Genomic DNA, 27,939 nt, shown 5'->3' with positions numbered 1-27,939 from the left:
GACTGTCCATCAGCACTCAGTGCTTTGCTTCATTGTTCCAGTTAAGCAATTTTGCTATTTATTTTCTGTGAATATGCAGAGCAATCTAGAATTTACTCTTTGGGATGGTCTTGATTGTAATGTTAGTCTTTGAATGCATTCCTGTTATTTAGGAATAAATAGGATATATATTGCTGAATAAAAATGTTTTCCCTTTACAACTGTCGGGGTTTATCCCCAGTCAGCAACTAAGCACCACAGAGCTGCTCGCTCACCCTTCCCCTCCCCTCCAGTGGGATGGGGGAGAGAATTGGAAGAGCAAAAGTAAGAAAACTCGTGGGTTAAGATAAGAACAGTTTAATACTTGAAATATTATAATTATAATATTAATAAATTGTAATGGACAGTAAAACAACGAGAGAGAGAGAAAAAAAAACCACAAAAAAAAAAAATTGATGCAACTGCTCACCACCTGCCGACCGATGCCCAGTCAGTCCCTGAGCAGTGATCGCTGCCCCCTGGCCAACTCCCCCTGGTTTGTATGCTGAGCATGACATCACATGGTATGGAATATGCCTTTGGCAGGTTTGGGTCAGCTGTCCTGGCTGTGCCCCCTCCCAGCTTCTTGTGCACCTCCTTGCTGGCAGAGTATGGGAAGCTGAAAAGTCCTTGACTTAGTATAAACACTGCTTAGCAACAACTAAAACATCAGTGTGTTATCTCATTATTCTCATGCTAAATCCAAAACACAGCACTGTACCAGCTACTAGGAAGAAAATTAACTCTGTCCCAGCCGAAACCAGGACAACAAGATAAATCAAGTGACTGGCACTATGAAGGCAGGACCAGAGTTCCTGAGATGTTTATTACGTTCTAAAGGCCGCTTTAAAGCCTCTACTTACTTCTAATCAGTGAGCCATTGCAAGCTTTTATCTTTTGTTTTCAGCACTCCTTTAGTGCAGAGTTCTTATTACAGAGGCAGCCCAGCCAGCTGTAATGTGTTGTCACTGCATTTAATGGTGGTGACTTATGTATATCAAGCCAAGGAAGAGCTGCTCTGTGTTTTAACACACCCGCTGCTGACCTTGGGTACAATCTGACTTTCCCTCAAAGCTTAATAGCAAATTAAAACAATCGCTGCAGGGTGTAAGCTTGGAAGTCTCTTTTTTTCAGGTCTTCACAGGTATAGCTGGAGGCTCTGTTACGAGTTTGGAGACATCCCAGTCAAGCAGTGTCCAGCAAATACCCACAAAATGTCACCCTTGCTGACCCCAGGTTGTTACACCCTTGAGAAGTGGGGACAGACTCTGACCCACCTTTTTTACCATGTAGAATACTCACAAGTGGTAGAATGAAAGTTAGCATAAACAAAAAGTAGGCTGTGGAGGCAATACTGTGTGTTTGTTTTCTGAACACAGCTTTTTTGGTTTTCACTGATTGATGGGCAGCTGAGTTGATTTAAAAACTTCTGCTGCCTACAGCAGTAAGTCTTATTCTGCCCTTATTTAATTGATTAATTCAATAGAAAAAGTATACCCCCATTTACTTGCACAGGCAGTACTGCTGTTGCAACTGCATCAGTTACGTCAAGGAGCTGACTGTGAAAACTTTTGTATTTTCAAACACATCAGTTCCCTGAACCTCGCTGCAATTTCTTAAGTGTTAGTGCTTATGCAAGGGAGGTGAGTGGGGGGGTGGGCTTGAAATTTCTGCAAGGGCAGATCAGCAGTTTGGGTTTAGACTGGATTAAACTGATACAGAATCACAGACTTAATCCTTGGATATAGTACATTAAGCTTAAACATACACCAAAATCTGTGGGGACGGGGCATCATCAGTAAATTAAATTTGTCACTACATTCCCTCCCACTCTCACCTGTGGGAGGGAAGACACTAGTAAACACTGCCAGCTTTTCCTCTCCTTCCATGCAGAGTAAATAAGGCATCCTGGCCACAAAGACAGCACATCCAGGAATGGGAAAATGCTTCTGCATGCATCCAGAATAATTTATTGAAGCAAATATTACTGCAGGATCTGTAGTCACTACTGCAAAGACGGTGAGGCTGGTTGCAGGTCCTGGGCTTCTGAATATACATAATGGTCTGTATATGGTAATGGCAGCCTTTCCAGTGTGTTCAGACAGCACTGCAAAACCTTACGTTGCTCCCTGGACAAGACATAAATGTTTCTGTGACTGGGGCAGATAGCTAAAGCAGCTTTAGGTTATTTTCAGATATGCCTCTTGTTGAGGGGCATGCTGAGTAAAAGGACAAAAAGGCTTTCCTCTCTAGGTCACAACCGCTTCTGATGCGTTCAAGTCATCTGAAGTGCCTTCCGCTTCTGTAAGAACAGGAGAAATATTAGAGCCTTTACCACAGAGGTTTGTTTCTTTTCTATTTACCGTTAGTAATTAATGTTATCGAGAGGTGTGTCAGAACAGTCAGTAATCTGCACAGTGCCGATTGGTGCAGCGTTTGGGAGATGATTACCGAGTCTGACTCACAGTATTGGTCATTGTACTTGGTCCAAGTATGGCAGTGGTATGACAAATTGATGTAGTGATGTATTGCATAAAGGCAGGAGGATTATGGGTGTAAATAACCCTTATGTCTATTGATCTTTACATTGTGTTATAGAATAGTTGATCAGAAATGCATCAAGTTTCCTTGCCAAAAAGTAAATAGTCACCCAGTGTAATGTAGGTTACTCAAGTAAACAGAAGTGTTGCTGAAATTCATGCAAAAGGGACTGTGTTTCACAGTGATATGTGGCGCGCTCAGAATCCTGTAAGAGGCTGAGGCAGCTCTGTTACTCTTTTACCTGTTTTCTACAAAATCTGGTCACTTGAGAGACTGGCAATCCAGTGCTTAGTTTTTCATAAAACAGTGCATGGTGTCCCTGAAGACAGCATAAAGAACTTTCAGTGGGAAAAGGTGTTACTATTTGTTGTTGTTGTTGTTCGGTTGGTTGGGTTTTTTGTTTGTTTGTTTTATTACAAAGGATAATGGAGCTTGTGCAACATACTGTATGTTGGTTTTGGAACCTAAGCTAGAGAAATCTCACAGCCTTTTTCATTGTGATATTAGTTAATCGTGCCATGTAATAAGGCTATCACAAATAGAGTTGTAGGATCCTTGCAGATAAAAGCATGTGAAAGACTATTTTATTGCTGTAATTTAGTTTGCAGGAGTTGGATCACAGCCACTTCCCACAGACTCATTTGGATGCTTTAGTGTGAAATCCACTCAGGTGGAAAGCTCTTATACCTACAGATCTTTGAGCAATTTGGTGAATTAATGGAAGGGTTAGTGGGAGGAGAACAGGATATCAGAGCTGCCGTCAAATCTGCTGTTAATTACTTGCACATTTCTGTGTCCATCATCTGCCTTCCAGCTAATTCTAGCAGGGTCCTGCTGAGCCTGAGGCAGTGTCCTGGAAGGCTGTCTGGTTACTAGTGCCTGGCAACTCCTTTCTGTTTGTCTTCAGAGATAAAAGAGACTTTAAATGGACAAACTGGGAACATATTATCTTAACAAATTTCTGTAAAAATAAATATTGTCTGCATTGTGGATGTTTCTGAATAAAACACAGGCATAGAAACTGCATGTATTAACATGTATAGGTAGGGACATATATATGTTACAATAAAGATGTTTGGCAGGGGGAGCTGTTTTCTTGCTTTGGTTGTTTTTCCCCACCTCCCGTCCCTGGGCATGCATTTCTCTTTCTGAATCTAAAAACTAAGTGAGTTCTGTCAGCAAATGTGTTGTTCAACTCAATGCTTCTGGCTGTAACTCCTTGTAGAAAGGAAAGAGGAATTAGTTTTATTGTAATCTATGGCAGCAAACAAAAGGAATGCATTTTTATTCTGTGTCCTTTGGCAATGTTTTTAGCTAAAACCTAAAAACTTCAGAGGGATGCTTTGAATATTTTCTTAAAGATGCTTTCTGAAATTAGTGTGTTCACATTATATGGAGGTGTAAATGTGCTAGGGAAGTATCATTTTTCTTGAAGGAATTGCAAAAACTCAATGTCTGAAGTAGTAGGAAAAGCACAATAAGAGAGAATGTATCAGTCTTGGGTAGTGGTACTTACCACGGTGCCATCAGGTGGACACAGTATATTCTTTACTGTTAATGTAGGTGCCTTGTCCACAGTAAAGTAGCAGTGCTTTTGTTGGCCTTATACTAGAAGACACAAATTAGTTGATATCTGTGGGACAAGAAAGGGGGTTCTAAGATCTAATACAAAACCTAACTGCTCTGCTAAGTGCCTTGCAATTAACAACACAATACCTTCCAGCTGAAAATCAGACCCTTCTTTCAGGTACTGGAGAGTTTGAATTAAATTCAGTATAAATAGATTGTGTGAATTTCTGTGGACAAGATGGTGAATTCTCTCAGCAAGAAATGATGGGTTTACTTTGCATTGATATTGCATGTTATAAAGAGACTAAAGCTTTGTCCTGAGAAAAGGAATGTCAGTAAGCAGCTGGTAAGAGCTGTGTCTGTGCCTTCTCTGCCCTCTAAGCCTCCATCATTGAAATAAGATTGTTGCTTCGCAGCAAATGGCATCTGGGACACAGCATTGCAACCTGTCATGTGCCTTACAAGGGTATTTCTTGCGTTGGAATAATATTGCTTGCTCTGTAGATATCGTTTCAAAATCTCTTACTTAATTTGATGGGCATCATAAGAAGCTTTAGTATTTCTACTAAAATAGTGCTGAGTACCAGATCAACGTGAGTCACAGCAGTGACAATGAACTGCTGCTTTATGTACCCGTAATAAGTACTTTTTATTTGTCATTTTAGTATTCAGTCTCTATTGTAGCACTGTGTTATTCCCAGTACTGGAGTAACTTTAAATTCGTGCTGTTGTGGCTGTTTCTTTTGTTACCATTAACAGATATTTGTTTATTCTTGTGATATGATTGTATTTCAGTAACAGATACTTTCCCACAACATTTTTAGACTCTGTCATATGTTTGTTCCCAGTAGAAAATGACTCAGCTATTTTTTTTCTTTACAAACAAGAGGTTTGTTCAGAGGTTTTTATTGAAAACTAAGAGAAATTCCATACCTTGCATTTTAGATTAATATAACAAGCTTAGTAAACTATGAAACACAGATCACTTTGTTCCAATCCCTTCTGTGTCTTCTGAAAGACATTATGGAGAGCTCCTTTAAGATGCCCAACTCGGTGTCTACATTCATAGTCCTGTTGGAGGAGACAGAGCAAAGACAGAAAAGTCTAATACTAGAGAAAGTAGAGAAGAAAGTCTTGGCAGTTAAAATAAGCAGGTATTGCCAGCTAGTGTGTTTTGAAATGTTGCCCACAATGATCAAGCCATTCCAATGATGAATGCTTTATTTTCATGAAGACTAGAACACCCTGTCAGTATTCTAGCTTTAAAAAAAAAAATCCTTAGATGGATATTTGATTTGAAAGGTTTGCTTTCCTTAAAAAAAAAAAAAAAAGCATTTAAGTGCTTTTAAGCTGTTTTTTCTGTTGTATTTAGGGGCATCTTTGTAGTTGCTGTTTACAACAGAGAAATCAGTTGCTGGAGTGGGAAATTACTATTGCATCTTGAATTACAAAGTATTTATGAAATGTCAGGGTGAGCTGTAGTAAGCAGCTGAAATATGCTCAGATCAGTGGATATTTAATTTCCTGTATGGCACAATATATTGCTGCACAGTGTAAAGACAGTTTCCTAAGATCCAGACAAAACATGTTTCTGTGTTCCATTTCTATGTTCTTTGTGACACATCATAATCATGACCAAAGAAGTGCTGAGAAAAGAGATGCCTGTAGATTGTTTTCTCCGAGTTTTTGAAATTCATTACCCACGTTAATCTGAAATAGCTCAATTGCTTGTGGGGCTGACTGAGGGGTTGCTGAAGCTAAAGCTGGAAAGATGAAGGGGTTGGTGAGGCATTACTTCCTGTATTACCGGTTTGTTTATGTTCTGCTGTTTAAAACATGTTAATCTCTATTTGTAATTGTTAGTATACCTAGTGAGCAGGCAGGATTTTTTTGTTAAAATAAGTCACAAAATAATAAAGATAGCTTTTTAATATATATAAGTAGTACGCGTGACCTAATGAGAGACCAGAATACTCTGTGTTAGTACAAAAGACATGGCAAAATGACCACTTTCTGCCCTAAGCAGTTTATGAATTAGGTGTAAGACAAAATTTTCACATATAATAAAAATTACATTTTATAGTACATGACATTTTCCAAGTTTTCTGTGAACAGCAACTACCTACTCTTCCTTCCTATTCTTCTTACGCATGTGGTATTTCATAGAGGACTGGCAGGTCATACATTCATGCTAAATATATTGATCTCTGACTAATCTTTGAGCACTAGGATACATGTGTTCCCTCTCCAACCTTTTTGTGCTGTTACTTGACAGAATTTTGGATTCTAGATACATGTCTGCTAGAATGAGATATCGCTAGAATCAGTAAAATCAGAAAATCAGTAGAATTAATCTCTCTGATATATGAATTGCTCCTAGACAGGTAATATTTTACTTACGAGGCCATTTCTGTCTGTAGTTTGTTTGAGAGCTCAAAATTTGAGATCCATTGGTGAGTTTGAATTGGATACCCATTTTACTTGAAATGTTTCTATTCCTAGTTTGAGTGAGCATCCCAGTGAGAATAAATGTGCTAAGATAGTTTTAAAATTTGCGTCCTGCTTAATTGGATGTTTTCTTTACAGATGGCTGTTTTCTCTTGGCTTTTGGGCTATGCTTTTGAACTCATTCACTGGAATATTTGGAGACAGCAAATAAAGGGTGGGATTAACAGTTGTTAATTTAATTAACAGTTGGAAGTAACGTTGTAGAAACATTTGTGCGGTCTTTGCCCAGGCTGTGCATGAGACTGTGAGACAGTTTTTATAATTTCTGGTATTCAGCTTCTAAACCTTTAGAAACATCGATGTGTTTCATGGCCTTTGACTCTTCCTTTCCCAGCTCCCTTACCAAAACTATAACATAATACTGTTAGCACGATAAGCAAGCTTTAGAGAGTGAAACTAGGTTTATGAATATTTGACTTGCACCTTTCAGGAAAAACACTTGTTTATTGCCTTTAAAATATACTGGTTTGATGAATAAGCTGAGCCAAGAATGAAACAAAGCTATGTGAAATGGAATGAAGTGGAAATGGTCTGTGTGCGGGTGTTAGCCAGTGCTAGAATTGTAAGACTAAATCTGCTATGTTAGTGAGGCACAGACAGGAAAAGGGCTTTTTAAATTCAGAAGTAAGGTCTCCCTCTCCCAAGGATACTGTTGTCTATAGCATCATAGTTGCATATTGTTTGACTTCTAAATTCTATGAGCTGTTAAACATCAACTTCTTCTTGTGTAGTGCAGAACAACCAATAATCTGCACTGAGATGTGATTCCTGGATTATACTCACAGTGTTAGTACCTTGGTCCAGGCCTACTTCTTCTGTGCATGTACCTATACGGTGCTTAAATGTTATATACAGGCAGTGTGAAACACCTCAGGTTATGCATGGGTGTTAGTAGCAGTTATGCTGGATACTGCATCAAAGCCCTCTTTTTTTCAAAAAGATGGGAATTTGGTGGGCTCAGACTTGTGCACTAAAAACAATAATTAGAGCTGCAAGACAAATTTGTGTCTGATTACTGTATGAATGGAATTGGTTATTTAAAATCGGTTATTGGCTGTTTTTTTCTGCTTGTTTACAGGTTGCATGGCCGATACCATGAAATGGCACCAAACGTTGTGCCCATGGACTATACAAAGGACCCAGATGTTAAACTACCTATGCAGCTTATAATAAACATGCCTGAGCTAAAGGTATCACTTCTGACTGCTTACAAACTGTATCTTCTTAAGTTATGTAGCTCATCTGCCAGAGGTTTTGCCAAGTGAGTTTGATATCCTGAAGCAATGTGGCGTGCTGAGGTCTTCCCCTTCCTGTTACTGTTCAAGGGCAAAACCAGCCCCAGAAACTGGAAAATATCTAGGTGGATGTCTTTCTTGCAGAGGTAGTTGGATAGATGTTAAAGGAAATGAGTAGGAAATAAATTTAGCAATCTTTCCACTTTGTATATATCAATCCCTTAGAAGCCAGTGGGATCTCTGTGTGAAGAGCTGCTTAGAAATCAGAAGTTCTTATTTCAGTGTGTTGATAGGAAATTTGCCGGAGGTGTGCAGAACATTGCTGATCAAAAGCAAAGATTTTCCCCTTTTTTTCCTCAGCTGCAAGAGCACAATAAGTATTATTTTCTTAATTATCAGGAGTCTTCATTTTTCACGGAGTCATCACATGATAGGAAGTGGAGAAACAGTCCCTGTAACTACCAATGAGAGAAGCAGTAGGCATAAAACAATCAGTGCAAAAAAATTGAGACAGTATGTGTTTTTATTATTTTATCAGTTCAACAATTGAATAAGGTTTTAACTGGACAAATACGGATTTTTAGCATGTATTTTTTAAACAGTTCATTGAATTGTGTTGTCTTTGGTCTCACGGTCTATTTTTCTTTTTCACATATGCAAATTAGTTGACATCTTTAAATTACTATCATGTAGAAACAACTGTATGTTCACTGTGATAGTTGCATGAAGTATTACTAAGCTTTTTAAGAGCAATGCCATAAAAAACTTGTAATTGATAGCCTTCCACTTCATTTTAATGATTTAGAAATTCTTCTTTAATGTTGTAAGATATCAAATATTTGGAAAAAAAAGTACAAGCATAAGCAGTGCTTTAGAAATTCAGTTGGGGAGGAGGTTAAGTCAACATAAAGTGGAAGACATTTGAATTAGATTTCAAGTTGAAGTTCACAGAACTCCTTGTTCCTTTAGTACCACACTTACTGCATGTTTGATTCTGGGACAATATCATTTATTGAACAAGAAGCACATTTCACTCTAAAGAATGTTTGTTAAAAAGTGTTTGATCAGCATTTCACATAAATGGAAACGTTAGAGATTAAACGCATATGAGGGTTTAATTTAATAGAAGACCTTTAAAAAATTTTCATCCTTCAGTTATGACTGTGATTTACCAGGTACCTATGTACAGCTTAGAAATTTGGGTTTCTGAAGAAACTGAGAAATAATTTAGTGTTCTTTTTCACACTAAGCATGGGATTCTTCAGCACAATCCTAGTATATGTTTATACTCTTTCTAATGATGAGTTGGCCCTGTAATAAAGTAGATGAAGATGTAGCTAGCTTCGATTCCAAAATTCCACATTAAAAAATAAAGAAATTATAAATTTTAAAATTTTATAAATTAAAAAAATGCAAGGAAAACTTTAGACATCATTAATTCTATCATAAAAGCCATAAATGCCACTGTCATCAACATAGCACATCTACACTGAGTTACTAAACATATTAATAGTTAAGGATTTTGGAAAGGCTGTTTTGCTAATGACCTTCCTTAACAATATTGTGTGGTATAGGAATAAAATTAGTATATACCTCGCTATTGTTTAAATAGTTACAGACTTGAAACCTGTGATATGCTGTGAGTTGTTCCTAGAACTTAAAAATCGTTCTTTCATCAGCTGGTTGAAAGCTATTCAGCCTTTTAACTCCTGAAGCTGCATAACCCAACCCTAATTAGAATCCAGCTCCAGGTTAGTTTCATATCAGCTGTGTGCATGTTCCAGGTATGTGTCCTTCACTGCCACTGGTATAAGTGTAATTCCCTCCTCTGCAGCTTGCAAAGATGACCTTCCTAGCTCACCTCAAATAAAATGAATTTTTAATAAATCATGCTGGTACTGTAGTTTAAAAAAAATTCTTCTCATCTTTGCCCATTATGTTACATGGGGTGAAATGGGAACAGGATACGAAAGTAGTGTAATTCAAGGTTTGTTTATATATGAACTTTTAGTATCAGCAGCATTCAAAGAAACATTCTTTTTCAACAATATTATGTGTTTAAATGTATTGAAATGTCTATGAAAGAGCCTAAATTATGTGCCTGTATACTTAATGATGAAAAAAGTGTATCTAGAGAAGTATTAATGGAACTTTAAAATAGGAGGTATAAAGGTCTTGCTGAAAATTCTTTTCAGTTCATTCAATTGCATAAAATATTGTATCTTAACCATTCAGATATCTTATAAACATTTCACATAAGTTTTATATAACATAAATGTTTGTATCGTTTTTCTTATTATACAAATAAGGAAATTAGGCAACAGGCAAAATTAACAAAACTTTGTAAAAATGCCCTGTATTTTAGTTACCTCAAATTGAGTCCAATTTGGAGATAGCAACAAAGATTTCAAACCTGATTATCTAAAATTAGATTTAAGACTTAATTAGACATCAAAATCAGTAGCCTGCGAGAAGTTGCTAGCACAAGCAGACCTAATTAGGCCCTTAGGCTGTATTCTGAAGTATGGTGTTAAATTACTCAGTGGAGCTAAAAGTTGAGAATTGGCACACTTGCTCTAAGTCGTCTTTGTCCTACCTACGAGATCATGGGATCAGATGAATAATACCAACAGGTGAATAGAGAACAATTATGCACTACTTTTCACAAGGACAAGGAAGTATTGCATGAAATTACAGACAGACAGCTGACATAACGTGTGAATATATTGAGAAACTAATTGCCACAACACATTTTGGCGAAGACAGCGTTACTCTTCAAATTATTTAAGTGCTTTTATGGAGCAGAATTCTACAGATTGCTATGAAGTTTTATGATCTGGATGTAATATCTAACTCAAAGTCCCTGAAATGCTCATTGCACTAATCTCAGAATATACTATGGGAAGGATCACTGCGTGTATCTCCCTCTTTTTTTTAAATTCTTGCCTTATCTGCTACTGGTTCCAGTTAGACTGATGGGCTGGATGGACTCATAATTATGACAGTTCCCGTATTATACTGCCCCCCCCCCCATCTTAGAAGCAATCCCTAGATCTGTTGGGTTTATTCTTAATGTCCCAGTGAGATTTGTCTGAGATGATTTAATTAAAGGACCTGCTCTTAGCCGTTACCTGGAACCAGTCATTTGAAGCTTAGCAGCTGGTACAAAAGGAAGAAGATCCTTCATCTTGAAATAGGAATATTTGCCTGACTTACTGAAATGTTATCATGTTGGATGGACAGCTGTATATAAAAATGCAAATTAGTGTTGTATGGAATATAATACAATAAAAATTACTAATGATCTTGCCTATGTGAATATAAAATTAATCAGGTTTTTTAGTAGCTGGCAGGATGAAATAGCATGGACTTCACAAAGTTTAAACACATTGGGAGCATCTTGAAGTATTCTGATTGTTTTCAGCCATCTGCTATTTTTTCTTATGCATAAATATTGAATTATCTTTGTGATAAAATGTATCATCCTTAAGGGCTTTTGATTCATTCATCCATTACTGCAAGTAGTTTTATATCTGTCTAGCATGTCTGCAACTCATTCATCACTGTAGCGTCTTAGGTGCTTGTACTGGCACTTCTGGTATGGACAATCGATATTCCTTAAGTTTTATGTTATTATTTCTAGGATCTTGATAGTGCCATATGAAATTCTCTGGCTCAGTTATGTGACTCTGAAGAGTTTAACTGCCAGATGGCTGATAGTTGCTTTGTGAAGAATCAAGGATAAGTTCAGAGAAGAAAGCGAGAAATGATAATCATACACATTATTTTTGGCTCCAGTGATACAGGATTGAACACTTAAGGAACAGCTCATTCTATGAAAACCTTAGAGATGGGAGACTATTATATTTACAAGACAGCCTGGTACTTAAGCTGAGATATAAACCAGAAATTTTATACTGGACGATGATTAGATTTTGAGATACAGGAGCACATCTCGCTACCTTAGCAAACTTAGGTGGTAATGATAATAGACTTCCTAATAGACTTCCGTAAGTAAAATGGATCATAATCCATCTTCTTGCACCACATCAAGTCTGTGAGGCTTTCTGACCCTGCTTTAGAAGATGTCTCCAGGGTAATGGAACTTGATTTTATGAAAAGAGGAGGACAAAATTCAGTGTCAAATTCTATAATAATTCTTTTCCCAAGTCTCATAAGGCTGTGGAAGAACCTTAGAAATACTGCTGTCAAACCACTCATTTTACTTCAGGAATTCTAGCAGTTCATAGAGAAGGTGCTTTCAATAGCTAGTGAGCTTGTTCTCCAGTAAAATATCAGGTAGAAGAGACTATATCTTCCTCCATAACTCTTTCAAAACATTAACACTAAAAGATATTAAAATGCCTCCTAGGATTCGGTTATAAACCGGGGTCAATCTTGGTCACGGAGCATTTTGCAATTTCCTGTGCAGATGGTGGGGAGGGGGAGAGTCTTTCCCCTAGAGTTCATTTTCCAAGCAGTCTAGGCAGTAATTCCAGCTCATACACTAAGAAAAAAAATATCTTTAACCTTTGCAACTTGACCAGTCTGCTAAATAAATCGTTATGGTGTTTTCTTTCTTCAGTAAATTTTCATCAAGCTGAAGACAAAGCCAACATTTAAATCTTAAAAAAGAAATAAATGAACTAAATGTCTATTGAATTTTAATAAAATTAGTGATAATTTCAATGCACCTGGCTTTTTTCATATACACATTACATTTCTAGTTACTGGCAATGTTGAGCTCAATACCACTGCAGATTCTGACAAATGGGTAGAATCAATAACGCACTTTTCTAAATTAGATTCTGCTACTATAAAGAAAGATCTTTACCTCACGCAGTAATGTTTTGAGCCAGTGTTTCAAAAAAAAAAAAAAAAAGCTGATGGTCACTCACTTTAATTGGTAATGAATTATTCACTAACTCATGATTCTTAAAAGTTGAAAGTCAGGACAAGAAATAAATAAATAATAAAACAATAAAGAAGGGGCAGATACTTTAAGTTTATTAGGTCTACCATTACACTGAAGTTAACAGATCTAGTTTACTCCATCTGTTTCATTGCAGTCTCTGTTCTCTAATTTTGATAATCTTGGTTACGCAGGCAGCAGTCTAATACATTAACTTTAGGGCATACGGGCACCTGTGAGATTGCAGCAATAAATACTGCAAAATTGTAGCAATGATATGGGCTGCTCAGTATGAGACCACATAGAAAGCAAAAATGATTTTATTTCAAAACAAAACTGATTTTGCTCACATAATCCCTGTCACTTCCACAGAGCTAGATGTGGGAATGTAACCTGATGACAGAGATGACGTATGAGCTGTAGAAGTGGGTGGGTGGCCATCTTTGTGACACATACGTCCCTAATTGTCAGAATCTTCAAACTGGTGTATGGCCTGTCTCTGGTTATTGTAGTGTAAAGCAATCCTTCTGTCAGGAGTCGGTCATAAAAGGACTTCCTGGAGGGGAACCATTTTTGTTTCATTCGCTTTACAGTCTGTTGCTTTCTTTTTTTGGCTCACGCAGTAACTTCATTGATCCTCGCAGGCCTTGTCATTAGCTGCAGTGGTGAGTAAGGTAGTTCATAAATCCACACACTACTGAAACAGAATGACCAGCAGGCACAGGAATCAGTCCGGAGAAAGGAAGGACACTCAGGGAACAGTGAATCGATCACACATTTCAGAACCAATGTTAGCACCCTATTTTTGGTAAGTTTAAACATGAATGCATGCAAGTTGCTTCAAAATAAAATGAAAACACTCCCTACAATTTTAAGAGGATGGAATTTTAGAAGTCATTTCAATGAGTCTTCAGTTTCAAAGCTTTCCATGTAATGGGCAATGACACCTGAGAGAGCAGGTTGATACTCTTCCCATGTCCCCACCCCTGCTCTGGCCAATCTTCATCTGCAGCTCATCCCAACTTCCTTGTCTCCGCATCCTGTTAGTTGTTTCTAGTTACGATGGGATGTTTTACCCCTTTCAGACCACTTTTCTTGCTTCTCTGAAGCCCCTTTTTGACTGTGAGTCTCAATCCATTGTATGCCCTCCAAGTGTAGTAAATGAAGGCGATTTTCTCTCCATTGAACTCCAAATCTGTACCTGCTTGATGGTCTTTACCAGTATTCACTGCAGTTTCCTGCTATAGGTAGTGAATCAGTTTTTGTTAAAATGCCTTATATGCGCATGCTATACTATTATGTTCTGTAATATTTAAGCAAGTCCATATGCAACCAGAATCTTTGGTTATTTGGTTGTTGTGACCATAGTGCAGCCTTCAGTAAGGAGGTAGGCTCATTGCTGAACTGTCTAATATTTCTGCTTTCTGACAGAATGACATGATCTTTTTTTTTTTTTTTAATGTAAACATATAAATTTAGCTGTATCTTAGCCTTGGTTTGTGCAGGGTTTTCTTAATCAGTACCCTGTAGGCACTGCAGAGAAGTTTGATGACATGAGTATAATCATCTACACATGAAAAAAAAAATTTTACTGATTTTGAGGATAAAGAAAAGGGAAAAAAAAACCAACAAAGAAATGTGCTTTTATTTGTTCCAGGGACAATTTGCTGTTGCGCTTATTATGCTTCCCTTCCAAAGCACCAGCCTCTTCTATGGAGATCTGGTAATGAACAATTTAGACATTTTTACATTAATGTTTTGTCTGATAAGAGTGAATTTCTATTTTTTTAGGAATAACTCCTGAAATCTGAGAAAGGTTTGCTTTCAGGCTGCCCAGGGAAGTGGTTGAGTCACCATCCCTGGAAGTATTTAAAAGACGTGTAGATGAGGTGCTTAGGGACATGGTTTAGTGGGTATGGGGGTGTTGGGTTGACGGTTGGACTCGGTGATCTTGGAGGTCTCTTCCAACCTTAATGATTCTATGATTCTATGATTCTGATCAGTTCTGAACAAGTCCTGATTAAAGCATCCAAAGGGATTCTGGCTTTCAGTAGTCTGCAAAGCAGACTGCTTTGTGCATTTAAATGTCTTCCCTAATGTCAGTGGGGACTTATGTCCAAATACGAAAGAGAAAATGATCATCATGTTTCTGTGAATATAAAACTGAGAAGCATTTTGTAATGACTGTCCAGCCTCTCCAGCTTAGTTATCTTGACCTATCTTACAGCTTTACTTGCAACCTCTTATTTCCAAAATGCAGTCAGCTTGTGAAAATAGTGCTTTAAAGCTGCAAAAAGGATAGGACAGAAGGGCAACGCAGTGCTTTCCTAGAGCCTGTGATGGAAACTAGAGGACAGGGGAAAATAGCAAGTGACTTGGTAAGATTTAGCTGCAATCTCAGGAATAAACGCTATAATAGTTTCTTAGAAAACTAATGGTTATGTTTTATTGTATGGTGTTCTAGGTCTGTATGTTGGAATAGATGCCACGTGACGTTCAAAAATGTATAGAAACACAATTATCTGAGTAGAAAAAGTGATCGTTAAAAGGATGGATGACACATTCAGGAGGCTTGTCTCGAGCCCCTACAGCAGCATCAATCTGCAAAAACAGAGTTTTAGCTGTAACAATTCTTTATTGTTTCTGTCTCCCCTCTCATTTTCATTGTGAGAAGACAGAAAAAGCTTTTTAACAAGACAAGTGGGAGTTTCTAGTTTTAAAAGCATTACTTTTTTAAACAATTAGTGCTTAAGGGAAAACAATCTAGGAAGGAACAGTATCGTTTTCCCCTTTACTCCCTTCCCCCATGGCTTTTCCTTTAAATATGATGGAACCCTAATCTGTGCTCTTTAGAGTAGAGGTAATGAAATTACAGAAAGGATGTGAAAAGTATCTGTGAAGGTAAGCTAATACTTTCCATTGTGTAAACCACAGATATACTTCCTGAAGACACATAATATGAGAAAGTTAAAGGAAAGAAATCAATATGAGGAAAGATTTTATTTTTCATTTAGGTTTTAGAGATCTATTTGGCAAAGAGTTACTTAAGAAGTATGCTTAGGTCCATTTAATTCATTGTTAATTCGTCTATATTTTCAAGATCTCTGACATGCCAAATAGATAAGTCATCTTATGCAACTGCAATATACTTAGTCAGAGAGATCATGCCTAGCATTTCTAATGCAGAAAGTCCTGGGTTTGATATTCACTGCTGATAGGGATATTTGCATTTGTGTACTCCCTGTTTGTTACCCAGTGCTGCCTCTAAGATGTCAGTTGACAACTGTTACCATGACAGTTAATTCTGATGAGGTTTGTTCCGAAGAAAGCAATATAGTATTTTAGAAATAAAAAAGATAATTCTTCTAACGTGTTTTCTTGTCTACTCTGATATTTAGCATTCTCTAATATTAAACGTTTAACAGATACACCAATTTTTTCAATGTTCTTTTTAGGAAGAAAGTGGGCCTTTTTCATGTATTTCAGCCTAACTGAATCTTACTTTGGCTTATTAATAAACTGACAATTTGAAACAATAGAATCAATTGTTTTCCACTGAGTGTCAGTATGTATATTCATATCACAAACAGGCATATTTCCAAGCACTCAGCTCAGATACTTTAGCCTTAGCAGTACCCACAGATGCAAATCTGCTATACCTCCTCTACACATCATGCACATGATGTGAATGATCATTGCATATCCTTTGACAATGACTTTCTCTCAGCTATCTGGCTAATTCTGGGCGGGGGGGTTCATTCTGAGACTCCTGAGAGATGTGATCCTGCTGCTTTTTCGAGCCTGTTGTCTTTTTATTTTCAGGAATCCCTCTTTTCTACTCAATTTCTTTTTTATTTTTATTTGGCCTGGTTTTGTCTTCATCTGAACAGTGAGCTCAGCCTTACATATTCAGCTCAGAGCACAGTGAGCTCGTTAATCTCCTACCCTTTGAAATCTGTAGGCATGCTCCCTATTGTGGAATTACTTCACTCATCGAACCCTGCAGGAGAATTTGAATTTAGTATTGACTACCTTAATGGGCTGTTACTTGAGCCTGTGGCTCTGTGGTCCCTACTTCACCTATCCATTAAAACAGCCTTATTCCTGGCCATTATCTCAGCCAGAAAGACTGGAGACATCTTGGCATTTAGTAGTGCTGAAATCTCTGGTCAAGGTTACTTTTTGAATTTTGAATCTTGATTGTCTCAGCGAATTACGCTTCCAATGTCTCTTTCTCAGATCTCACCCATCCTCAGAAGACTGACACACACATTTACATGGTTTGTCATTAGATGGATATTTGCCTTTTGGCAGACTCCAACTAATTTCTACCATGGAAGTAGTCCTGGAGCTCAAACTGCAAGACCCATTAGATAGTTGATGTATCCCGAGTGCTTTGTTCTCATTAAATAGAAACCTTCTGACAGAATCAGGTATGCTCTCTGAGGATGTGAATGGCCAGTATAGCTTCTGTGAAAAAGTGTCTCAAAGTTCCAGCTGGAATGGCCACTGAAATCTGTTCTTAAATGTGCCAGGTGACATGACTTGCCGAATGTATGTACGTGTGGTATAGCCTTGATCAGTCCACGCCTTGTACCCAAATGTCTGACCATTTCTCTGTACCTGCATCCTGGAACTAGACACTGCAAAGGGTCATCCCGTAGTGTGAATCTACACATTGACCAATCACCCGAAGAAAAAAGGAAGGCTGCTTTCCAGGAACTGGATGGTCTTTGAAATGTCCATGTGCACACTCACACCTCACGTTCCTCTTAGAGAAATTAAGCTTTTTGTATGTTATGCTTGTCTTTTAACAAGAATCCTTAAAACTTTTTCATTATTTTGAGGCTACAACAAAATGTATTTTAAATGTTATCTCTGTGTGGGTGACAAATTTCATTATGCTTCCAAGTTCCCCCTGTGATTTCAGTTGAACATCTTTATCTTCAGCTCTTGTTGTAAGCTGCTGCACACCTTTTAACAGTTGTTGAATTTCAGTTCAGAGGCAGCTGCATATTAGTGGTAAATAGCCCAAATCTTGTAAGGTACTTTATGTTCCTTTAAGATGAAGGATACTACATAAATATAAAACGTCAATCTGTCTGCTTTGTACGTACTGCTTGTATTTTTTTAGTCTCCACAGGTATGCAGAAAATGTGTTCTATGGATGCATATGTTCTGTGTGAATTATGAAGAAAGAATTCAAGTAAACTGAAAAACATCATTTTCTGGTCATTTACCTCTCAAATATAGCTTGTTTATGAAATTTCATTTAAAATTATTGGTTTATGAATACCTGTTAGCTAAAAAACTTACAGAAGAAAATAAATTAAATGGATATATGTTTGAGCTCTGAGCTTTCACAATACTGCTTCTTTTAAAGCCAAATAAAATGCTGCATGCATATTAAAAATAATGAACGTGATATGCCACCACCAAAGCTGTTCACATTTATAGATCAATATGTTAATCGGTGTCTTGGCTTTAGATAAGATTTGTAGAACAGCTTTGATGAGATGCTGCCCACAGCCCAAATGATGTTTTGTGTGTTTTATTCATATTCAACTAAATTGAATTGATTTTCCCAGTTTTATAGACATAGCTACAAATTCATCTTGGGTTTTTATATAGCTGTGAGAAAGATGTTGTTTTATTACTATAAAAATACTTGTTTTGGACTTCAGAGTACTAAAGCAGCTTTTCTTATGCTTGCTTGTGTGTTTATGGTTTTAGAATATTGTCTTGTTTGGAGCAGCCTTGACACAGCTGGGTTGGTGGGTGCTAGAAAAGGATCTTAGGATCATCTCCTGTGGAGATGAAATTTCATTTAAACCTCTGGAATTTGTAGTCAGTTCAACCAGGGTTTGGGCGTTGATGTATATCAGAGTGAAAATGAAAGACTTCTCTACAAGGTTCTACTGGGATGTGCCTCTGTATCCTTAATAAACAGACATGGTTTGGTTGATGGTTGATTGATGGTTCCACATCAATCAGGTGTGGAATGCAGATATTTTTAAGGTGGTTTCATAAATAATATTTTTTCCTCCAACCTTCAGTCAGGTGCCACCAGAAGGCATAAAGACCCTGTTTGTTTCATTGGCTTTCCACTTTGGTCTCTCTGTTTCCTTCCCCTCCTGTCATCCCCTGTTCATGTGTGCTGGCTTCTTAATGTAGCAGCTGTAACCCTCCTGATCATGTCAGTCTGACACCCTGTCAGGAACCTGTTAGGTGCAAATGATCTTCACACTCTTAGTACCTTTATCCTAAAATTTATAAAGCATGTGTTCCACACAGGAGAAATGTGATGAGCACCAGTTTAGAGAGAATGAATAACAATGGAGCTGAGAAGATCCGGGTGAGAAGTGGTGCTATGCAGCAGCATGTTCTGCTGACACTTTCTGCTAAAGCATGCAAATACAAATTTTTAGATGCATTTTGGAAGAAAAAAAGTTGTCTTCAAAGAGCCAACCATGGAATTAAATACTCATAATTATTAACAGGGAGTCTGCAAGTTTTTTCATCTTCCAAACACTAAAATATATCTATATCTGTTTTTCACAGGAGAATCCCTTCAAGGAAAGGATTGTGGAGTCTTTCTCAGAAGATGGAGAGGGGAGCCTCAGCTTCAATGATTTTGTGGATATGTTCTCTGTGCTCAGTGAAATGGCTCCCAGAGAGCTTAAAGCAATCTATGCCTTTAAGATCTATGGTACTGTATTGGGATGCTTTTGTATGCCTGCCTTTTTTTTTTGAAGTAAATGAGTATGAGAGTTGTTGGTGATCTTTTCTTTGGTTCTTTTATTGTTTAGATTTTAACACAGATAACTTCATTTGTAAATCAGACTTGGAAAAAACCCTCAATAAGCTGACCCGAGAAGAGCTAACAGCAGAAGAAATCACTCTAGTTTGCGAGAAAGTGATAGAAGAAGCTGACATGGATGGTGATGGGAAACTAGGATTTGCAGATTTTGAAAACATGATTTCCAAAGCACCGGACTTTCTCAGGTATTGTTTTAAGAAAAAGATAGTCTCTTGGATATTTTCAGGGAGTTTTTTAGGATACCACTCTGTAGTGTAATACAAGAAATGCCAGACGTAAGTACTTTACCAGAGAGCTGACTAGAGGATGACTTCTCACCCTAACTCAGTTTACTTTTCTACAGCATAGAAAAGTTCTCTCCAGTTCTTCTTCAGTTCTCTCCTAGCTTGAAGACTAAAAGCTCAATGACTTTTAATTATCTCCTTTTTCTTTTCTTTCCCTGTTTGTGCAGTTTCTTCAGGAAAATACTTTGTTCTATTATAAGCTCAAATTCGTATTGTTCTGAAGCCTATAGCAAGGATCCATGCTGTATGAATAGGAATGTGTGTAAATATTGTATACATGTTACAAATATACATGGAAACACATTGATCTTTTGTGCTGAGAAGGTGAGAGCTAGAGGACATTATAGTGGTACAGTTCATGCTGCTAGCAGAAAATCAATTAAAATTATTAACTACTGCAGTCTTTCTTCGATCCACTGTTAATCAGGTTGGGGTTTTTTGTAACTATCGTGTTTATTTTTGTTGCTGAGTTTCTTCCTAATAATCTGTAGATAAACCCCGGTTATCTTAAGACACTTTTTCTTGTACGTTTCATATTTAAAGAGACCTTTTGAAAAGGACAATGACTTTTTATTTTTACACATTAATAAAACATTCTATATAAACTTATAGTTAAGGCTGTTACTTAAGTAATACAAAGGTAGACCTTTGAGAAATTACAGTGAACCAGCCAGCAAAATAAGATACTCGCAGACTGGGAGGAATTAATATTTGAATCTTGAATCCACTGGCAGAGTAGGCTGAAGCTAAAACCTAGGTCTAATTTCTCCCCAAATTTCAGTGGTCTGGGTTAACTATGTCTAATAGTAAATGCTTGATAACCTGAAAAAGTTTTTTTCATAATCTTTGTTCATACACATTGTTGTTAAGTTTGTAGTGTTGCTGTTTGGTGATAATTGGTAATAACAGATAAGTTCTAACATCTGGGAAGATAAATAATCCAACAATTATCTGGACTGCAAGCAGGTATACAGTGTGATTGTAAGTTGTTTTGGGAATGTTGGAATTAGTAAATTCTAGTTTCTGCAGACTTGTGTCTCCTGATCAGTTAGCTAATATCTGAGAAGGAGTTTAGTTTCCATTTAATTGCTGCAGCTGAGGCATGAAGACTGGTTCATCTGTGTAGATTTTCTGATGTCTGGAAAGGTGTGGAATTATTTTGCATCTTTCTATGAAGTGCAACACTTAGAGACTCTTTTTTACACGGCTGCCTGTTTGCAGGAAATTGGCAGAAACTTAATCATCTTTCAGTCACATGTTGAATTCTGCCAAAGGATTCAGAAGTTACTGTGGAGTATTAACAAAGCTCACAGTTAGACTGATTGAATAAACTGTATTTTCATAGGAAATAAGGCTAAACATTAGGATAGAATTAAGATAGATCAAAATTTGGACTGATAATCTTAACACTAATGGTGTTCAAGAACTTAACTCTGCAGAACACAGAACAGTTTATTTCTTTCATAAATGAAATTTCGAAGGAAAGACATAACGAAATGATTCTACAATGATGTATGAGGACATGATCCCTATGAACCTGAGAAACATCAGCATCTCGAGAGGATATGCTACAAAGTCAGTGTGAATGTCTTTTATACAATAGAAACATATCAGGCATTCCTTGACTAATCAAGTGTATCAACAGAAACTCTTTTAGAACCAGATACGTATCATCATAATGGTGAGTCTCAGCTGAGTAGGTATTCTAATATTTTGTTTACATATATTTCCAGCTAAGAAAATGTTTTCTTTATACTGTCATGCATATAGAAGCTGCTGGGGTCAGGTAGAGTTTCCTTTAATCAATTAAAGGCTGTACTGTACCTACAAATCTGGTAGAGAGCAGAGATCAAATGTGAAGAATTGAAGGCAGATCTGAAGACTCAGCAGAAGCTGTAGTTTCAGAAGTTTCTGTGCCATGACTGACTTTACTGCTGTGTTGTAGGGGCTTGCAAACTGCTGACTGAGAATTCCAAGCTGAGGATGCTGTGCAATCCAGTCATTTCCTGAGAAAGTAACGCAGAGGAATATTTGCCACTGTAGCTATTGGAATGACTGTCATAATTATTTTTCTTTTCCAAGTTTGTGATGTTTTGGGAAGCTGAGGAAATTAGTGGAAAGACCTGAGTGCTGGGCAAGAAGATGAGTAAAAAGCGGGATGAAGTGAAAAGTACAGACCTTGTTATAGGTTAGGTAAAAAGAAAACAGAAAGGGAGGGATCACTAACAATACTGGTGATCTCAAAGGACCAGGCTACCAAGTATTGGAAAACTGATCATCCACTTGCTCAGTTTAAAAATACATATTTTGATCCATGTCTGTGACATGGTGAACTCGTGTTATCAAGATGTCTCCTTGATGTTCAAGGCAGCGATGTGTATATGTAAGGCAGATTTTTTCCATCCCTGGCTTCAAGGGAAGTGGTAACTTCCCTCTCCTTTCAGGTCCAGGAGATTAGCTGGGTCATATATATTGACCTGGTATGAGCTAAAGTTCATCCATTGTACATTAACTGATTTTCCTTATCTCATCACTCGTTTCTCAAACCTTTACTCCATGACCCTGTGTAGGTTTAATCTCCTACAGACAGCCTTTGCAAGCTTTGTACTGCTGTCAAGCAAATGAAGATGCAGTAAAGTCTGTTGCTTGATTTGCACTGCTGTGGTTGAGGAATTTTTTTAAGACTAGAAGAAAACACTGCTAATTGTTGACCAGGGAAGAAGATATATACCTTTTTGGCTGTTATCCTGGAAGCTTGAGTAAGCTGTAAATGATAATGACTCTTGCTAGTTCAGAAAATTTGATCCCAGTAGGTTTATTTCACTCAAAATTGCTATCATTAAGAAGCTGCTTGTAGTTTAATGGAAGTATTAGCACTCTGAACTGGCACTAGCTAAGTGTTCTGTTCTACAAGACTGGTTACGTTTTCCACAGGAAATTGTTTTATAAATCATTCTGGAAGTTTAAGCTTATTTGAATGCCTGAAGGTGAAACATACTATAACAATTTGAAATGTAGTTTGAGAAGAATATGGCATTAGTAACACCTGGGAGCTGCCAGAACTAGACAGAGAAACAACAGATTAAACAAAAAGATGTCATTGGAAATGCAGTATTTCTGACACCTTTGTGGGCCTTTACCCATATAACAGTTGATGTCCTGACTCCAGTCCTACCTAAGGCTGAAGTAACAGCTCTCTTATAGGAAATGTGTACCTGTCCCAAAATGCAGATTATCTAGTTCTTAAGGACTAAAATTAGAGCTAGTGACAAATTGGCAAGAGATGCTTAGCAAGAAAACAGTGGAAGGGAATAATTTTGTCAGTATTTTTCACAGAATGTTTCAGCTGCTTCTTAGTAAAAAGCTTTATCTCCAAAGGCCAAAAGACACTCTGATAGGAATACAAAAAATTTCCAATAAATAGATTTCCAGTGAAGTGGATTTGGATGGATTTTTTTTTTTTTAAGGAGTCATGCCTAGAATGTTCTCACATACAATGCTGTGGATTTTTTAGTTCCTAGATATTACCTATGTGGGACTTAAATTTTCAAGAGTTTGGATTAATGTGGGCTTTAGACATATCTTGAGTTCTCAAGAAGATGGTTATAATTTTTTTTTTCTAAAACCTTAGTGCTGGTAAGCTCTTTGCATCACTGTATGCTTTCTTTCACAATACTTAGGCTAGTATGCCAGACTGCTATACATCATATCTTTCCATGTCACCCAGATTGAATAAATTCCTAGATATGAAGTTCCTAGGGACCACGGTGAACATAAAACTTGATCTCCTCGAAATACATACCATAGAGCTTCCTTCAGTGAATTCCTGATTCAAATCAAATAGCTGTGATTAAGTTAGAGCATTCTTTTGTAAAACAAAATCCAAAACCTGTACATCCAGAACTCTTCAGCCTTTCAAATACTCCAAACCTTTAAAGTTTTCTTTTGTTGTAGGCATCAAAATTATAGTATTTACGTACAAAAATACATAATAATCCCTTCTGATTTCAGTCAAGAAAGAAAGATACGGTTTATACTGTTGTGACATTGAACAGAGATTGCTACCTAGAGAAAGTGAGCTTTCAGCATGCCCTCTTTAAATTGTCTTTTACTGTCTTGCTAAGATGCTCGGGAGTTTTTCTGAAAACTGATGGCGGTAGTAAAGCGTGCTGCTTGCCTGTATTGCAGTGCAAATAGAAAGACGGTAACAATCAGGATCTCTTGGTCCTAGCAAGAGAAACAACACATTTATCTGCCTAATTTGACTGGTTTAGGAACCCAAATGCTGTGCCATAGGAAAAGCACAATTGGGAAACATTTAGCTCTGCTGTGCATCCAATAAATAGGTCAACTTATATTTGGCTTAATCCAGTGCTGAGCTTGCCCCCCTGAGCTAACATTTTCAGAAGACGGAAGTTTCTCCCAGAATGTTTAAATCTTCCTGAGAGCATGAGAGAAGAGATTCAGATTCATTACACAGCACCTTCCTTTTTGTACTTTAAGGAAAACGTTGTGCATAATGACAAATGTGTTTATATCTCTTCATCTTTTTCTTTCCTTTGCAGTACTTTCCACATAAGAATCTGAAGATGTTTCTGTGAGCCAGTGTTATCAGAAATGACTTGCCAGTCCAGCCTTTCTGAATCTCAGGCACTTTGGGGGCTTTTGTCCTCTAATTATGGCTTCTTAGAACTCAGCAGAAAGTACTGAAATAATTCTCGTCCACAAAGAGACAGAAGCATCATGTGATCTACAGGATATTTGGAACAGTCACATTTTTATCTTCACTGCTGGCCAAGCACTCTGGCAAAGATGGCTGGTTGTTGAGTTGTGGTTTTTCTTTTTCTTTTTTTTTTCTTTTTTTAAACAGGCAGAATCAGAATATTATTAAAGGTATTTCCACATAGTTTTTATATTTATGAATATTTAATACTGCTCTTAAAAGCGCAAAAAAAAAAAGAGAAGATTGACAGAAAGATTAGCTTTGGTGGCTTTTCCAAGACTATTTGAAAGAAAGCACGGGCCTTAAATAATGAGATGCCTCTATCACTGTGTTGTACAGCTGGGGATCTTGCATGGAAATTATCCTGGGTGAAAGAACTGCATTCAAGATCAAGCTCCCAGTGTTGAAGACAACCACATCCCAGGTTTGCCTTTCAGTCACTGAAATGGCAGTTGCTGGGTTTGGTGCTTACCTTCAACCAATATTTTATGGATTGTCATGTCCTTATGAAACTTGAAATATTTGCCTTTTGTATATGATAACTGCATACATGATTAATTTCTTCCCAAGATAAACGTTAAAACTATGTCCTTATTCTCAAAGGGGGTCTTGCATTTTACTCATTCTATGGGCTGATAATGTTGAATGGAAGAATATAATAATCTGTAACTCATGAAGAAGTTAAAGAAGCACAGAACTACTACTAAGGACATGAAAAGACATTTTCTTTCTAAACCAGCTATGCAATCTTTCCCATAAAATGCATGAATGCAGCTCTATATTTCTCTTCCCTCTCCAGCTGGAAATCAGTTACTTTTTTTTTTTTAATTCCAGTATTGTTTAGGTACTGGGGCCTGAAGACAATCATATGTGTACTACTGTTCTAACAGTCAATAGAAGGGCTCTGTCACTTACATGGCTTCTGTATCAAAGTCATCACAATTAAAACTTTTGATGCATTCTGTTGTGCTTTGAGAATTTTTGGGCTAAGCACATACTCATTTCCTTTCCAGTAATTATTGCAATTACTGTAAAGTTAAATCTTTCAAGGAATGAAGTGTGTTATTCTTGTTGAAGAAGTTGTTAAAGTAGAGAAATGAATCTTTTTACCACTTCTGTGGGAATGGTGATGCTTAATCTACCTCGGAACCTCTTATGTATTGTGAGCTTGCAAGGTAGCTTGCTGTTCAAATTTACACAATATGTATCAAGAAGAAATACTTATCTAGAAGTATGGTTGTACATTAAAAGTGTCAATGGAAATTTTGAATATTCAAGGTATACAGGACAGATGTGCCTAAGATAGCATAGTGAAAATGAATCTTGTATGTTAGTAATAAGATTTATTTTAAAAATATTTTTAGAATTATCATATTCAGTGATGTTTATAGCATTTTAATACTTCCTCCTACTGGTTTCTGTTTAGAAAAAGGAATTGGAGCCTGAATTCCCTTTGATTTACTTACCCAAGTTAAAATTAGCATAAATCAATCCTGATACTCAGTTCTGATTGAGTAAGAAGAGATTCAAGCCTCAATCTTTTTCATTTCAAGCAGATAAAGTTAGATGTATTGGTTGATTCAAACAATTTGCAAGACATTGGCATTAAGAGAGATTATCTTAAAATTACTTCCTATTCATTGAAATGTCAGCCTGATAGTTTTTTATTTCTTTCAAGACACATGTTTAATCTTTAAATCCTTGTGAGATGTGTTTTTTCTGTCACGATTAGTATGTATTGTAAAATACCCGGTTGCAAGATTCTGGATCAGATGATTCAGACAAAGAGGATCTGGTGCTGATGACATAGGCCAGTTCCTTTTGACATCAGTGTTCTTCTTCTATGTTCTAAAATTTCTATTAGCTAAGATTCTTTCCTTCCTGACACTGTGTGTCATTCCACAATCAGATCCTCCCCACTTAAAGGAAGACCTCAGTTGCCTTGGAATGTGCTGTGTGTTGTTTCCCTATGTCCTCCCTGACCTGAATGTCACAAAGCAGTTGAAGAGATGCTTGGGCTTGCAGTCAGATGTTTAACCCTGGAGTCATCCATCTGAGCTGAGAAACAAGGAGAGAAAGAAATCAGGAGCATCCTGTGAAGGAGTACTCCTGTCCACAGTCAAAGGAGGAGGATTGCAGAATACTGCAGATACAAATGTATGCAGTTGTCCTAACTCCTTTATTTCTTTGACTTACGTTCATCTCCTGTAACAAAAACGCGAGTGACATAGTATGTTCCTCGAGTTTGAGAGAGATACGTACTCTAAATGCTTTTGGAGCAAAATAATCCAACCTAGTAGTAGGTAAGTTGTTAGACCACCTGATAGCAAAGATAAGGGGTAGATTTCTAAAGCAGCTTTGTATTTGCAGTTTCTTAGTTGTCTGTAGTTGGATGTCTTACCGCTGAAACTTTTGTTATGGCAAGAGTGTTGAGTGAATAGGAGTGCAGCATGATGCATTGCGAATATAAATAATGTTATGAGCTGTATTTCTGCAATAGCCTTATGGGCAAAATCTTATGAATTCACTAGCAAGTGTTGCTTCAACCAGGCTTACTTATTCAAAAGGAACTATCGAGCAATTTAGAAAGAAGCTGAAAACAGTAAAAGAGATTTAGATTTAAAACAGTTTTGGATTTGTCCTTAAAAGCAAGAGAACATACATTTCGTATTGCAAAAAAGGTCTTAAATATGAATGGGCATTTCTATGTTTGCCTTCAAAAACGGACAAAGAAAAAGGAAAACGTACCTAAAGCCTCTATTAAAATGGCTAAGTATGTGTGTTATCTCTAGTTTATATACACTCAAAGCATCTTAAGGACAAAAAGGAGCTACTGGAAGTGAATAAAACAGTGTGAAAAAGCAAATAATAACCAAGTTATTTATTAACACACTTTAGTTTATCATTGTTTTAAGGGAATACCATAAGCTGAGATTTATAACAGTCTGCAGGCCAAAATCTGATCTTCATTACTTCCATATTAATCTTTAGTAACTCTGCTGACTTCAGTGGAATTAACTCATATGTCTGTAATTGGATCTGTGTTGAGGACAGCAGTTGGTTTTTTGCTGCAGTTCTTTGTGCTCTCTTATGCCCTTTTAATGTAATCGTAAAATGCTGAAATGTTCTTTTGTTAGTCGATAACCACGTGCTCCTCTTTGTCGACAGACGCAGTGTTGGAATCTCTTGCAATTTCTCGCAATCGCATAGAAACAGTCTCCTTTTTCCCCACGGCTAATTTTTGTCTCCTTGTACATGTTAGAGGCACTTCTGATGCAACATCACAAGGTGGCACCATAACACCATAGCATGTCATGACTTCATTTAAC

At 37.1% G+C, this 27,939-nt stretch overlaps 1 protein-coding gene across 1 annotated transcript in view; it reads left to right on the top strand.

The window, feature by feature from the left end:
• Positions 1-24,881, top strand: part of CIB2 (calcium and integrin binding family member 2) — a 44,053-nt gene extending 19,172 nt beyond the window's left edge. The window contains exons 3-6 of the mRNA XM_009330101.1: positions 7,715-7,826; positions 19,345-19,492; positions 19,593-19,788; positions 24,453-24,881. Of these exons, the coding sequence (XP_009328376.1) occupies positions 7,715-7,826; positions 19,345-19,492; positions 19,593-19,788; positions 24,453-24,474 (478 nt within the window). The 3' untranslated portion in view covers positions 24,475-24,881. The remainder of the gene's footprint in view (positions 1-7,714; positions 7,827-19,344; positions 19,493-19,592; positions 19,789-24,452) is intronic.
• Positions 24,882-27,939: the final 3,058 nt, after the last annotated feature.

Source organism: Pygoscelis adeliae, unplaced genomic scaffold, assembly GCF_000699105.1.
Source record: "Pygoscelis adeliae isolate BGI_AS28 unplaced genomic scaffold, ASM69910v1 Scaffold298, whole genome shotgun sequence".
Classification (NCBI taxonomy): Eukaryota; Metazoa; Chordata; class Aves; order Sphenisciformes; family Spheniscidae; genus Pygoscelis; species Pygoscelis adeliae.
The sequence above is the reverse complement of the archived record's forward strand: the minus strand, read 5'-3'. Positions and strand labels throughout refer to the sequence as shown.